Here is a 14,467-nt window from a genome sequence, read left to right on the forward strand (position 1 = left end):
TAATATAAAGATAACTTTGTTATAGAAATTGAGGTTGCAACTAAATAGTGAGAAGAAGCTCACTTTCCACTCTATTAAATCACTTTGAAATATCTTTTAATTAATATATAAGACAGATAACTAAGAATTGTTAGGGTTATTAACGTACATATCTTATATTAAATTGATCAGGATAAATAAAGTATAGATCTGAAAAAGTTTCTACATCTGAAGATGTCATTAACAACAAGTTGTTTATAAATTTGCAAATAGAGGATCTTTTTGTGGTTGTTTTTGGTTTGGGGCTGATGCAAAAAGAGCAACTTTAGATGAAGATTGTACAGGATTCCCAGGAGTAAATTGGTTAGACTGATAACTATTACTAGAATTAGATAAATTTTGTGATGATATGGGTCTTTGGTTTACAGTATTAGGGGTATTTTGAATATTTAATTGTTGACGTACTCCTTGTTGGGAATTCATTCTCTGAGCAACATTATTTTGAAATTGTTGTAGATCATTGTCATATTGATCATCAAAATCTGCAGAATTTAAAGCTATAATATTTGGATCTCGTTGTAATACCTGTGAAGCTTTTTTTAAAGTATTTAGTTGACTAAGTAAGGCCTTACGTTCTTCAACCACATGACTTGGTTCACTTAGAAGATCCGATAAACATTCAGCTTTATTAAATTCATTATAAAGTTCAAATTGTAATTTATCCATAATTTGTCTTACAAGAAAATGTCCAATAATTTTAGGTACAGAATCTCTAATATTTCTTACAACAATTGCAAAATAAGAATCTAACCTTTTACGTATTTCACGTAAAAATACTTGAGAATAGCGAGTTTTTCGTTTATCTTTCCCTTGAAATCCATCTCCAACCCATAAATTTGTAGTTAAACTATTTGTTACATTACCTACAGTTTGCTGGACTTGATTAAGAATATGTTGAGCAGTTCTAGGAGGTTCCTTTATAGATTGTACATCATGCCCAGGAGGAATTGAGCTATGTTCATTTGTCAAACTTCCATTTTTACTTAATCCAGTTTGAGTTTGTTCATTGCTATTTATTACACTACCATGCTCTATAAGGTATGTAGAATCATTTGTAAATAGATAACCTGTTTCAGCTTCTACAAGCTGTTCTAAAATGGTTTTTGTATTTTCTTTTTGTTTTAATAATATATCTTGACTACGTTCTAAAATTTGTTCTGCAAGTTTAGGAAATCTAATAAATACTCTATGAGCAATTTTTTGACTGACAATCTCAAGTGATGTAGTAACTCTATCCAAACAATCCATTACTGGAGCTTGGATTTTCCTTAAATGAGGAAGAATCAAATATTCAAACATATCTGGTGATGGGAAACCAGGCATTGAATCTCCTTCATGCATCCTAATAGCAGAATCTATATCATAATCAGATAATTCTGAAGTTACATCTTTTTCAGAGTAGTCATCTAATAATTCATTAAATATTACACGAATCTGAGATCCACTTGTAATATGATCAGTATGCCCATCAAAATATGTCTGTAACCTCTTGTCATATTTACCCCGAATTGTATTCTTTATCATCTCACAATAGTCTGTAATCATAGCCCACATTAGTTGTGCTCTATCACCACTCTCGATAGGAACTCCTTGTCCAAATTCTTCTATACGTAAGGATATTGCTCTTACACGTCCGTTAATTTCACGTTTAATATCTGGAAGAAATGTTTTAATATGTCTAAATAAGACTTTTGTTAATTTCGTCACTAAATTCTTTGTGCCTAATAATTCAGGAGTTAATGCTCTATATATTGGATGTGAAGTAAAAAATTCCATTTCATCTTCTAAAGCCTCCTTTATAGTTTTACCAATTTTTAAATCTGCTGAACTACGGTTTTTAACACCAATATATCCTAACCTTAGTGGGACATCTTCTCCATGAAGCATTCGAGAAGCATCTGTACCTCTATCCATTAAATCAATTTTAGTAATAACACCAATTGTCCTAATACCCTTAGGATCTACACGACGTGAAAGTTGTAAAGCATCTGAGGTTGACATATCAGCATTAGCTGGAATTACTGCTAAGATTATTGTTCTAGGATCACGAGCATAACGTATTGCCATATCCCTAGTTAGTTGTTCAATATTGTCACATTGATCACTTCCTTTCAAAGGTACACGTGTAATACCAGGGAGATCTATTAATGTTAGATCTGGACATTGAGTTCCATAAATCGTGAGGACAATTGGATCATCTACTATACCCTTATTGCGCCCAGCAACTTCATCTGTAAGCCTATCTATTTCTTGTCTAACTTGCTCAAAATCAGTGAATTTACGGGTTTTATCACTTTCAAATATTACAAATGATTCATCCAAACCTGATCTGCTAGAAATATGAACTAAGCGCATCTCTACTGGACGCCTTGTAACAATTCCTTCACCCCTAGGTAGGAAGTCAAAACCTACAACAGACTCAAGTACACTCGATTTTCCTGAGCTTTGAGTTCCTACGACACATATGCGTGGTAGATTAATATACTGTTGTAGGCCAACATCACGAAGCTCATCCTGAAATTTTAATCAAAGGGATATAATAAGAATTGCATGATGACATTGGATATTAATAAATAAAATTAAAAGATAGCTTACCACCAAACTTATCAACTTTCTCAAATTCTGATACATTGGAGACTCTCAGTATCCAATTCTTAAAGGCCTTTTTTTTGCCTATTTCAGCAAAGATTAATTTTGAGTTAGGTAGACGTATAAACACACGGGAATTCCAGGTCGCCCCCCCCCCCACCTTTTCCCAACACTCTAAGAAGTTCTAAATGAAGTCTTAAATAAAATTCCTTACTCTTTAAAAAAGGTAAAGACTTATCATTTACTATAAACTAAGGTTCTTTCTATTTTTAAGTCTTAAATAAATAATATATGAGAAACATGTACAAACTATATAGAGAATGTCCTATAAATGAAATTTCCCAATCTAATAAAGTTATTTATTACTTCGAACCCAATAGAGATAACGAATATCCCCCAATATTCTTGGTGATATATAGTTTCTAATCATAAATATCATTGCCAAGAGACAACATATAGATCCTATTACAATATACACAATACCTATAAATGGATTCTTACCACCAGTCCATGTAATTTGTGACACAACAATCCCTTTAGTTCCTTCAAAACCTTTTACAGGATATCTATTTGATATATGAACTGTTAATGGAAGTTTAACAGGTTTTGATGTAACAAATTTTGCATATATTTTTTTAAAAGAAGGAAGGGCTGCAGTCCTCATCCAAACTATAAAGTGACCATTTTCTACTTTACCTGGAAATATATCTTCAGGTAACCATTGATTAATATTTTTACCCTCTACTTCACTACTAGAAGGATTCTTAAATTTACTTTCACGATCTATTAATAAAGTTATTGTTTCGGTAGATTCATCTAATTGTATTAGTTCACCATTTCCATCCACAACTGTATAAGTATCATTAAATACGCTCCATGCAACTAAGCCACACGGTGATAATATTGAACCATTCTTATCTGTAATTAATGGTTCACATGAACTTAATTCTGATGGTTTTGTAAATACTTCACCACTAAGTTGTAGATTACTTCTACTTGTTAGATATCTTCTGTGATTTTGATAGAAATTTGTTAAAGAATAATAAAGATATAATTCTCCATTTATAAAATCGATTGGTTTTCCTGATATTTTTGAGGGGTTGCAAGATTCTGCTGTAATTTGTACTGTAGTAATATGAGTTTTAGAAGTATCTGGAGGATCTCCATATTCTATTGAACATTCTATTGTACTATTAGAAATCGAAAGTAAAATACTCCCAATTATTATAAAAACTACACCACATATTAAAAAGAACAAAATTACAAATCTAGATGTTACTGCAGGTTGCCATCCACCTAATTCCTGTTGTTTGAAGCGATCAATAAATTTCTTTTTCTTTGTTGTTACCCTCTCAGTTGTTTCCGCCTTGTCTGCTTGTATTCCTGCATTTTGAAAACCAGAACTTCTAGATCTTAATTTCTCATCAGTAATTACTTGTTCTTCTATTTCAAATGAAGCTGCCCTCATTAATATATGTAAAAAGGTTTTTTGTTAGCAAAGCCTCACAACTAGCTATGCAATTCTAAAATTTCCTTTATTACTTTAGCGCTCGTGCCAAAAATATATTTATATTATATTTGTGACTTCTATTACCCTAAAATTATACCTAAAATTTATTAAGTAAGAATACAACCTTATATTACATTATATATACAGAATATATATTTTTACATTTCTCATAGCTATCAAAATTTATCTTTTAAAATTTTAATAGGTTTATATTTGACAGAATAAGATGGGTACCTATTCTTAAAATATAATAATTACTTTCAGAATATTGTATAACTATTAACTTCTCAAGGTAAATATTAAAATAATTAGTGAGTACTTTTCCTAATTTATATTTATTACACCAATATGAGACTCTTCAACATCGAGTACAACCTCGTAAAGAAGTTTTGTTAGACATTTAAGACTTAACCTATAATCCCAACTTAAATTGATAGAATAACCTGCAAATTTACACAAAGACAAACAAATTTGCAGACTTGAAGAATAAATAAGAGGAATGCCCATTTTAAGTAGTGACTTATTACAAGCAGCTACTATTGAAGAACATGGATATGACTACCAAAAGGATTTGGCTGGTGTTTTATTGCCAAACTATTTAGATAAACAAGATCATTATAACCAAGCAAAGAAGACATTTACAACATTATGTAAGGTAAAGGAGACACTTAAAAAAGTCTGTAGACAAGTTGAGATCTCATTAAAAGGATGCTCAAGCATATCTATTAATATGGACTTGATTTGGAATGATAACCATAATTTAACATCTAAAAATAATGATAATATGATGTTTGGAAATTTAAAAGATGAATCAGCATACAAAGTAAAGTTAAGACTTTTGTTTGGTATAAATCAATTATTGAATGATAATTTAGATATGATTGTGTCAACTATTTTGAAGTCAATACTTGTCTTAGATGATTGCCAATCAAATTTTGAACAACTATTGAATACTAGTGAGTTACTAGTAAATAGATGTTCAGTATTAGAATCTGATATTTCATATATAAAAAAAGAGAATGATAATTTAAATTGTCAAAAGTATTATTTAGAAAAACAGCTAAGTGAATCAGTATCTTCATCTACAAAATATCGTTCTGCATTATGTAAGTCTATTAAAACAGTGCAAAAATTATATTTAGAAAATGAGCTATACAAAAAAGAATTATCTAATATTGAAAATCAGTTAATAATATCAAAATTACGAGTAGCACAATATAATGAAGAATTAGAACATATTAGAACTCTTCTCAAGTACTATCGAAGTCAAGTAAGTAGTGAATCAGTCCTATCTCCAGCTATTGAACAGATATTAAAGGTAGAACCTTGCCGTGTTACTTCACAAACCATTCCTAATATTCCTAATAGGAAGGAATATTTAAATTCAAAACAATCTGAGCCATCTACACGCCATTCTAATAAGTATCATCATCAATTAGGTAATCTTCTAACAAGATTTCTCTCGTTTTCATATACTACAACCAATAAGAGTTTGAGAAATTTAGTATATTATGGCTCCCAAAATAAAGACAATTTAAACTTTAATGAAAAATCACTTATCAAATCTCCAGTTTATATAGAAAAAAGTGAAATATTATCTAATATTATAATAGAAGACAATATTAAAGGATTAGGAGATAAAAAATTAGAGCTTAATCCTGATGAAATTTTGACAAGTCCATCTACATCTAATATTTGTAGTTCTGGTAGTTCTACAAGTTGAAAATTAATCATTGATCAGTTTTACAATAATATTTATATTTATAGTTAGATATTACCTGTTGATAATATGATTGGTATTTCCTAATTATTTAAAGTAATAAATTATCTTTTTATACTTTGTATAATTAAAAAATAACACAAGAAATTATTAAGTAGAAAGACACCTCGAGATATACAATAATATGAAGTGATATATAAAACGTAGTGTTTTACATATAGTTTATTTGATGAGCTTCAGATACTTTCTAACAACCTTAATATTTGAGAAGTATTTCCAGTGTAATATTGATAGCAATAGCATCTATTAGAATTTTATTAAGCTAAATTTCTATGATTTATAAGTAGAATTATCCAATAAAACTCTTTCTAAAAAAAGAAAATAGATTGCAAAGGTTTTTAATGATTATAAAACATATTATTAAAATATTTACTATTCGAAGTCAGTTAATATCTTTACCTTTAGTAATATTCTATCTTTTATAATGGAAAAGAATTATTACTATTTAGTTTATTTTTGAGTTTGAGTCAATCAAGAATTAGAGATTTACTAAATAATGAATTTTGTTTCATTCTTAGTAATAATTGTAACATAAACTTTAAGAAAGTATTAACGAAAGTTAAGACATAAAACAAATATAAAGTTTATTATAAAATTTTTGAATAGTTTATATTTTAATATACATATTCAGTCTTTTGGATACTCTTCAGGTAATTGTGCTCTATTCCAGGAACCAGGACCAACACATTCTATTCTTAAGGGAGGAACTGAAAACTTCTTATTTGTGGGAGCTATTACTAAGTTAGATGTATTTACTTCAGTACTAATTATAGTCTCGAAGGACGAGTATATTTGGTCTGTGTTACTTTGCAATGATTTATTCATTTCGGCGCACTCATCAATATCCATCTCATTCATTGTTTTTACTATTTCATTCATATCTTGTATTTTACTATCTATAGAATATGATGAACTATTTCTAGCTGCACTTATCCTATTTAAGAGAATATTAGAAGATAATTTACTATGCATCAATGTAGTATACTGTATTACTGTAAAAATGTCCCCTGTATTAATAGCTGTGATTAAAAGTTTTTTGTCATCTTCAACTTTCATACCAAAGTCCTGCAAAATACCACAAAAGGATGAAATTAGTACAATACACAGATATTTATAAAGATCTATATCTATATTTCTTGAAAAATTGAAGCTTTCTCCAGATTTTTTCTTACAAAGCTGTTCCTCTTTATAATTACCCTTCTCAGATGGATACATTTTTTTCCATATATTTGGTGAAATATCTCTATATATAGGATTCGCCTTTATTTATTAACTATTACATAAAAGATCCAAGTATTCAGAATTCAGGCAACTTTTAATAGTAAAATCTAAAAAATAGGCGGTATGATGCACAGTGTATGTTGAATTATAGAATGATGCCGAAAGTTACGGAAAAAAACATAAAGTACTAAATATTAGAGTTTTTAACTTCTCCCTAGATTACATTATATGATTTAAAACACATTTAGCTTAAAGTAAGTCGTGTTATGTAAAGATAAGAGTCTCATCAATAGACAATTTTTACATATAACCATAATAATATTGGCATAATTTAAAATATGATCTTACTTTTAAAAGTATCCATTACATTATTAATTTAATCTATGATAAATATTTTTCCATCTCACCTGCATCAATAAAATAAGTTTGCAAGTCCCTAGGCTTTGGAAATCTCTTTTTTTTATTAGAGCTTTTTGGTAATATGTCAGTCTTATTGACACTTGTACTATTTAATTTCAAGTCACCAATTTTGCCTCTCAAAAAATGACCACTATCTGTCTCATCTGAAATTTCCCCATTTACTCCAAACCCTCCATTGTCATCTAAACTAAAATCTTGGTTATCAACTTCATCATCATCAATTTCATCTAATTCATCAACTTCATCATCATCAATTTCATCTAATTCATCAACTTCATCAACTTCATCATCATCAACTCCAATCATATTCTCAATTAGTGAATCAATGATTTGATCCTCATCATCGTAGTATGATGATTTCTTTTTACCACCGTCATCATCACCTTCTATTTGGAAATCATCATAGTCATCATTCAATTGATTTTTTTCTTTTAATAGTGACCTTTGGATAACAACAGGATCTTGGAAAAAATGTTTGTAGAAATAAAGATGCATAGGAATTTCGTTATCCCACTTTTTAAATTCATTTATTCTTGTATTTTTTTGAGTCATACTATTTGAATTGCTTTCTTTAAAATCTTTCATTAATAACAAATTGATATCTACTGGATTATAACTTAGTATCTGAAGAAATAAAGGTAAGGATGTTATTTCAAATATTTTTGGTAATATATTGTCTGAATCTGTTGCTAAGGACTTCTTTGGAAATTTGAGTTGCATTAGTGTCTTTGATATATTTTGTAATATCACCTTATTTTCATGATTTATTTGCAGTCCATCATTACATATTATTAAACATTTTCTAGCTATATCAGCTATTAGAGGATGAAAATGAGATCTCATTAGCTCCAGTTCCCAGAAATGTGAGTTTATTGCATTTGAATAAAGTGGTTCTCTTTTTATAGGACAATATGCCAAGTTATGTTTAACCTTACTAGTTTTTATTAATTGTTCACTTCTCTTATTAGTCTCTTTAAAGTTATCATTTTCACTATCTAATAAATCAATAAAGTGCTCTTCTTCATCTTCCTGAAGAAGTTCAAAATCAGTTTTTGTAATAACAGATTTAAATACTAATGATGATGACTTTAAATTATCTACTTCACTTTTGTCCAAATTATTTTCATCAATAAGCAATTCACTTCCTTCTTTTTTTTCTTTCTTATGTATAGAAGTAATATCTTCTAAATTACTATATAGTATAATATTTACCAGGATAACTAAAAATGATAAAACCATTGAAACATCAAAATTTTGTATTGAAACCTGGAAGGCTCGTTTAATTATAGATAAGGCACGCTTCCCATTACAATTACAATCCTCATTTATAACTCTCCATGTTAAAGCAACAAGTAATTTTTTATTTTTTGCAGAATATATAGGTATATATAATAATTGTGAATAAAATAAACGATAATAACGATCTCCAAGGATATTTAGTGTTTTTAATATTCTATACATGACTCCAAGAATAACTATACGGATAGATGCACATTCTATAGTATGACATATATAGTACAGCTTTGGAATATATTCGTTTTCAAAATCTCCGAATATTGTATCAATTTCATTAAAATTTTGAGATAACCCCTTAGACACTGATCTATTTCTTAAAATTCTTATCTGTGATTCTGCATATGGTAAAGATCTATTTATGCCATTTAATGCAACTCTTAATAAACGGTACATCGGTTGTCCAACTGACAGACTGAAATTAGAAGAAGGAAGTTCATGTTTTTTAATATTAGTTCTATTTCTCTTATTTTTTATAGAAAGTTTTGGTGCAACAATAATCTTCAGAGTTGTCAAGCAAATACGAAGTACAATTATTGGAGGAGTTAAGTCATTATTTAAATTCCAATTTAAGTTTTGATCTTTATTAAACTTATACTCATTACCTAAAGCAAAAAAATTATAGCTTCTATTTAATTTGATTTCTGAGGCAAATAGAGTCAAGCGATAAACCTCTCTAAATACAGGATTATTTTGATGTGATATTGCAGAATGTGAGCCCAAAATTTTAGAAAAAGTTTCCAAGGATCTACATATGTGATCAGATAAGCAATTGACTATTATATATAGTAAATCTGCACCTTTTCTACTTTGTAACATAGAACCCAGTAAATAAGTAGAAAATGAGGCTATCTTGTCTTCTTTATCACCAAATTTATGTATTAAGGTATAGATTAGAGTAATACGTTGTTCTTTGATATTTTTTGCAATATGAAAAATCATTACCAAAATTTTTTTTCTAATGGTCCATAGGGGGTCATCTACAGATCTTATAATAATCTGTATAAATTTCGCTAGCCAATTTTTTAAATAATCTTCGAAGTAAATTTGAAGAAATTCAAATAATGGAATTTTTAATGTGGTTGATTCTTTTGATACTTTTAAATTATCTGAAATATTAATTAAAAAGTTTACTACTTTTTTTTGATTACAAATAGATACAAGTTCTCGTGTTTGAGGAAAAATATCTTTATTTAGAATTATGGTTAATATTGTATCTAGTGTTTTCAAAAACCCAGATTTATGTGATATTTGACCAGCCAAATTTAGTAGCTGTTCTAATTCAAAAGATCCTAATATTACATTCTGTTGAATTATAGCACAGCATGATTCAACTTTATCTTTTAATGTAGTCTTTGGGCTATCTGCCAAATTCCAAAGCCAGGACTGGTCCTTATCTGATGAATGAGTTTTTCTATATATAGTTCTCAATTCATCTATCAAGGCTTTACCTACTTCCATAAGATCATTTAGTAATAACTTTTTAGATACTCCTGACATCACATACTCAAACTCTAACCATACATCCTTGCCAATAGTATCTTTAGTATTATTATCATACCAAACCTGCTCTGAGAGCCTTTTTATCCACTTTCGTTTAACAAGTTTTCTGATATCTACAATGTTTCTACATCCATTTACTTGAATACATTGCAGAGAAGACACATGTAATTCTGGAGGCCTAAATTTATGACTATTTTTCTGTCTAGAACCATATCTAGCTATTCCTCTACTTAATTCATTCATAATTTACAAAAGTTTTTAAGGCAGATCCATATTTGTTTTATACTGTAATTGACAAACGCGCCATAATGATGGCGCTTTCAAAAAAGATTATATCTAGGTTTTAGTGGTATAGTGGATTACTTCCGTAGTATGAAATGTAACCTACTGATATTTGATGTCAGTAAGCTACTTATCTTCCACTATATATGGTCTAATGACATCATTCTGTAACTCTATAGTACCACGTAAGTTTTAGCTTACAATTTTACAATGTCATCCCTACCACCTTGTATATTGTCACGTTAAATTAATACAATATTGTTAATTTTCTTTATACAGATGGTTCTTTTGGGTTCTCAAAAGAAGGTAGAAGAGCTGAGAAGTTTGCTCTTTGTGTTCGTCTAGCTGTATGGATTCCCTTATATATACTTGTTATACTATTGCTTTTGATTTTTTCTAAAACAGGGTGGTTCGTAACTATGATCGCTTCTACAAGTATGCAACCTTATTTTGAGGCTCCTTCTATTATGTTGTGTACATTGGACCCTAATGAGGATTCTTTAGTGAATAGTCTTAGAAATCAAGATTTTCTAATGCTTGAGGAAATAATGTCTTCTAACAAAACAGATGTTTATATTTTATTGCGATCTCAAGGGTATACTGGCTATTCAAAAGCTTTAATTAGAAGATGTGGAATGAAATGTTTTTGTTTTGATACTTCTGAAGTTAGTTATTCATGTCACAACACTGATTTTATGGCCCAACGCCTTTATGGAGTTTATCTTTTAGGAACAAGTCAATGTAATAATAAACAGGAAATTAGGACTCCCTTAACTTTTTCAGGACGTGATAATATGGACTTTCTAGAATTATGGATGTTCCATCATATTAAGATAGAAAAGAGTATGGTAATAAAAGTAGGTTTATATAGCCCTTATTTATCCTATTTATATGATGGCTTCCCAAGAAACTTATCATGGAATGTAATGAGATTCGGAGATGCAACTATTTATTTACTCCGTTTGACAAGGATCAACATGGAAGATTTTACTTTTCGTAGTATTATTAAAACTATTTTATCTTGGTCTGATCGAGCAATTCCTCAAGGTTACTATACTTATAATATACAGTCTGGTAGACTAGAAGGTGGAACTTTCAATAATTTGGAGTTTGCAAGAGAATCCCTTATTAGTATCTGTTCAAATATAGAGATTTCAAATTATAAAAGTGCAACAGTTCTTCATATTGAGGCAGCAAGTAAATTTACACGTGAAGTTCATAACATTGGTCAATCAATGTCTTTAGTTGTTTTTATCGGCTGGCTGATTATTTTAATAGTTTTAGTGAATAATGTAGGAGTATTCCACATTTGTTTTCGTCGCAAACAGTCCACAATAGATAACAAGTCAGGAAAGATTCGTTTACGTGTTACAGGAGTTGTTAAAGCTGCCAGTTGCTATTTATTAAGTGAGAATCATAATTAACTTGTAGTTAGTAGCTAATTATGTTTACTAACAATACTATCACAATGCAACTAACTCTCATCTAGTGCAGCAAACCTATTTCTTGTTTCTACATGTCCTTTATTAGCAGAGTCATTTCTATTTTTACTTCCAGACCACTTGGATCCTTGGTTTGTGTGGCGATTATTATTTATTGAGTTGTATTTTGTACGTCTAGACTCTACCTCACTTTTATTAGATTGGTGATTATAACTAACTTCTTTAGGTGTGCTGTCTGTCAGATTAGTATTAGATAGAGCCATACTGCGATCTACATCCTGATTATCATTTCCCTTTTGATTTTTAGATTTAGAATGTTGTGAGTCTCGTGAATATATATCTCCATATCCTTTATTGTATCTTCCCTTGTCTTTTTGATTATTAAAACCCCATCTCCTTTCATTAGAAGGTTGAGGATTTGCTACTTGTTTTTGATAATTACTGGTACCTGTCTTGCCTTCAGAGGTTGGTTGAACTCCGGATTGGATTTCAGACTTTCTTTTTAACTCAATATTTTGTTGAACAGGTCTTGCAGATCCAAATATTCGTGATTTTGCTTCATTGTATACTTCAACTATATTATTTCCATTTTCAAGTGGCTTAGATCTTGGTTTTAGATTAAGTTTTGGGCGTTCACCTTGATCTTTTGTAGTGACTCCAGTATTAGATTCTATTGAAGGTGTATTGACATCCTTTTTCGGCTCTTCAGGAAATGTATTATTCTTTGCATTCTCATTTTTTACATTCTTACGTACAATTGTAAAATCAGGAGATAATTCACGGCGAGATTGGGTATGATTCCTATTATCTCTCTGGCCCCTAGATGCAGATGATATTCCAGATTGTATCAACGTATTATTTCCTGTATTATTTCCACGGTTATGACGTTCTCCCAATTTATTTCTTGTCCAAGCAGTAGTTACACGGATACTTCTAGATCCAATTACAAAACCATCATACTGATTAGCAGTAGTTTCAAGATCTTCATAATTTCCAAATTCAACAATTGCTGTCCCATCATTATTTCCATTTTTTGTTGAAAGTTTGACGGTAGTAGTTTCAATATTATGAGATTTAAAAAAGTCTACTATATCGCTTTGCTGCAGATTGTAGTCTAAATTTGCAAGTCTTAAAATAAATGGAGGATCTTTAGGTAAATTTAGTAAATTCTTTTTGCTATTATGTTCTATTTTATTTTGAGTAGTTTTGTACCTTCTACGATTATTGTCAGATCTACTCTTATCTATATTCACAGGAAGTTCTCCTATATTAGAACTCTTATCAACTTCACACCTTGTATTTGGTATTGGCATATCTAAATCATCTTCTTCAGCTTCTACGTCTGCCCAACGAGTTATTCTTGATTTGCAAAGCTCACCTTCAGTATTGCTACTTGTCATATTTACGTTGTTAAGGGAGTCTTTTTTACTGCAGAATCACTATCAGAGTGATAGTCCTTAATTTCTAAAGTACAAAACCCAAGTTTTTGTTTGAAATCTCGTTTAGATAACAATTTACTCACACCTAGTTGTATATATAATGTAAACAAATAGATTATTTAAGTATTTATTCTAATTCCCCAAGGCGCGTCTCAACTCGGTACCTATTATGGCGCCACACGTCTGCAGCATTCAAACTTTACCTACTTAATACTTTGGGATTATATTTCTTGATTTCAGGTTTTAATAATACTATCTATATGTAAAACTACTATTATTACTAGCTCTATATACAAATGAAGATGAATATATGTTATAAATAATCTTCTGGAACTTATTGAATTCCTACATGAGATAGGATAAAGATCTGACTACATCAAGTAACAATAATAATTCTATTATTTAACGAAATGTCAAGAACCCAATTTCCATCATTTATCTTATCTACACATATATTACCTAAATGTAAATTAATACAAATAAAGATTATAGCACATCGAAGTGAAAATAGAGCAAGTTTCCTACTACTGAATTTTTAATTTCTTTATTTTCATCTGTATGTAGAGTATGTATCATAGTAAAGTGAGATAGCCAATATTACTAGCAAGATTATTCGCTTACCTCATTTTTATTCATCTTAGTACATTTATTAGTTACTTTCTGTTCATTATAATCCTTGTCACTATTTGAACGTGTCTTTAGCTTTATAATCCGTATATTTGTCGAAGGTATAGCCTTTTTTTCATCTTTATGAGGCAGACTCTCATCATTATCTGTACATTGTAAATTCCTTTTATCAGAGTTAATATTCCTTGGTTTTACATTATCTGTTTGTCTGTGGTCTTTTCCTATGCCTGAGATTAGATCCGGTATTACAGCTTGGTATTGAGGTCCAACCCTAATAGTTGTGTTACTGCATTTCATCCATTCTGATCCAGACATAATATTT

The 14,467-nt window shown here is 29.7% G+C and overlaps 8 protein-coding genes across 8 annotated transcripts; 2 read left to right on the plus strand and 6 right to left on the minus strand.

The window, feature by feature from the left end:
* Window positions 1–234: 234 nt before the first annotated feature.
* Window positions 235–2,670, minus strand: cand_003980 (dynamin family protein; the record flags this gene model as incomplete). Its single annotated transcript, XM_067210642.1, has 2 exons — window positions 235–2,553; window positions 2,635–2,670. 2 exons carry the CDS (start codon window positions 2,668–2,670, stop codon window positions 235–237), a joined length of 2,355 nt encoding a protein of 784 aa, XP_067067402.1.
* A 313-nt stretch (window positions 2,671–2,983) lies between these two features.
* Window positions 2,984–4,096, minus strand: cand_003990 (LEM3 CDC50 family protein; the record flags this gene model as incomplete). Its single annotated transcript, XM_067210643.1, has 1 exon — window positions 2,984–4,096. One exon carries the CDS (start codon window positions 4,094–4,096, stop codon window positions 2,984–2,986), a length of 1,113 nt encoding a protein of 370 aa, XP_067067403.1.
* A 541-nt stretch (window positions 4,097–4,637) lies between these two features.
* On the plus strand, window positions 4,638–5,861 carry cand_004000 (uncharacterized protein; the record flags this gene model as incomplete). Its single annotated transcript, XM_067210644.1, has 1 exon — window positions 4,638–5,861. One exon carries the CDS (start codon window positions 4,638–4,640, stop codon window positions 5,859–5,861), a length of 1,224 nt encoding a protein of 407 aa, XP_067067404.1.
* Window positions 5,862–6,545: 684 nt separating this feature from the next.
* Window positions 6,546–7,133, minus strand: cand_004010 (uncharacterized protein; the record flags this gene model as incomplete). Its single annotated transcript, XM_067210645.1, has 1 exon — window positions 6,546–7,133. The coding sequence occupies one exon, from the start codon at window positions 7,131–7,133 to the stop codon at window positions 6,546–6,548; it is 588 nt and encodes a 195-aa protein (XP_067067405.1).
* Window positions 7,134–7,520: 387 nt separating this feature from the next.
* Window positions 7,521–10,598, minus strand: cand_004020 (CBF MAK21 family protein; the record flags this gene model as incomplete). The annotated part of the gene is made up of 1 exon (XM_067210646.1): window positions 7,521–10,598. The coding sequence occupies one exon, from the start codon at window positions 10,596–10,598 to the stop codon at window positions 7,521–7,523; it is 3,078 nt and encodes a 1,025-aa protein (XP_067067406.1).
* Window positions 10,599–10,752: 154 nt separating this feature from the next.
* Window positions 10,753–12,061, plus strand: cand_004030 (uncharacterized protein; the record flags this gene model as incomplete). The annotated part of the gene is made up of 2 exons (XM_067210647.1): window positions 10,753–10,822; window positions 10,917–12,061. 2 exons carry the CDS (start codon window positions 10,753–10,755, stop codon window positions 12,059–12,061), a joined length of 1,215 nt encoding a protein of 404 aa, XP_067067407.1.
* A 50-nt stretch (window positions 12,062–12,111) lies between these two features.
* cand_004040 (RNA recognition family protein) lies at window positions 12,112–13,479 on the minus strand (the record flags this gene model as incomplete). The annotated part of the gene is made up of 1 exon (XM_067210648.1): window positions 12,112–13,479. The coding sequence occupies one exon, from the start codon at window positions 13,477–13,479 to the stop codon at window positions 12,112–12,114; it is 1,368 nt and encodes a 455-aa protein (XP_067067408.1).
* A 648-nt stretch (window positions 13,480–14,127) lies between these two features.
* On the minus strand, window positions 14,128–14,460 carry cand_004050 (uncharacterized protein; the record flags this gene model as incomplete). The annotated part of the gene is made up of 1 exon (XM_067210649.1): window positions 14,128–14,460. The coding sequence occupies one exon, from the start codon at window positions 14,458–14,460 to the stop codon at window positions 14,128–14,130; it is 333 nt and encodes a 110-aa protein (XP_067067409.1).
* Between the last annotated feature and the right edge of the window lie 7 nt (window positions 14,461–14,467).

This window comes from Cryptosporidium andersoni (genome assembly GCF_001865355.1).
Source record: "Cryptosporidium andersoni isolate 30847 chromosome Unknown contig_75, whole genome shotgun sequence".
Lineage (NCBI taxonomy): Eukaryota > Apicomplexa > Conoidasida > Eucoccidiorida > Cryptosporidiidae > Cryptosporidium > Cryptosporidium andersoni.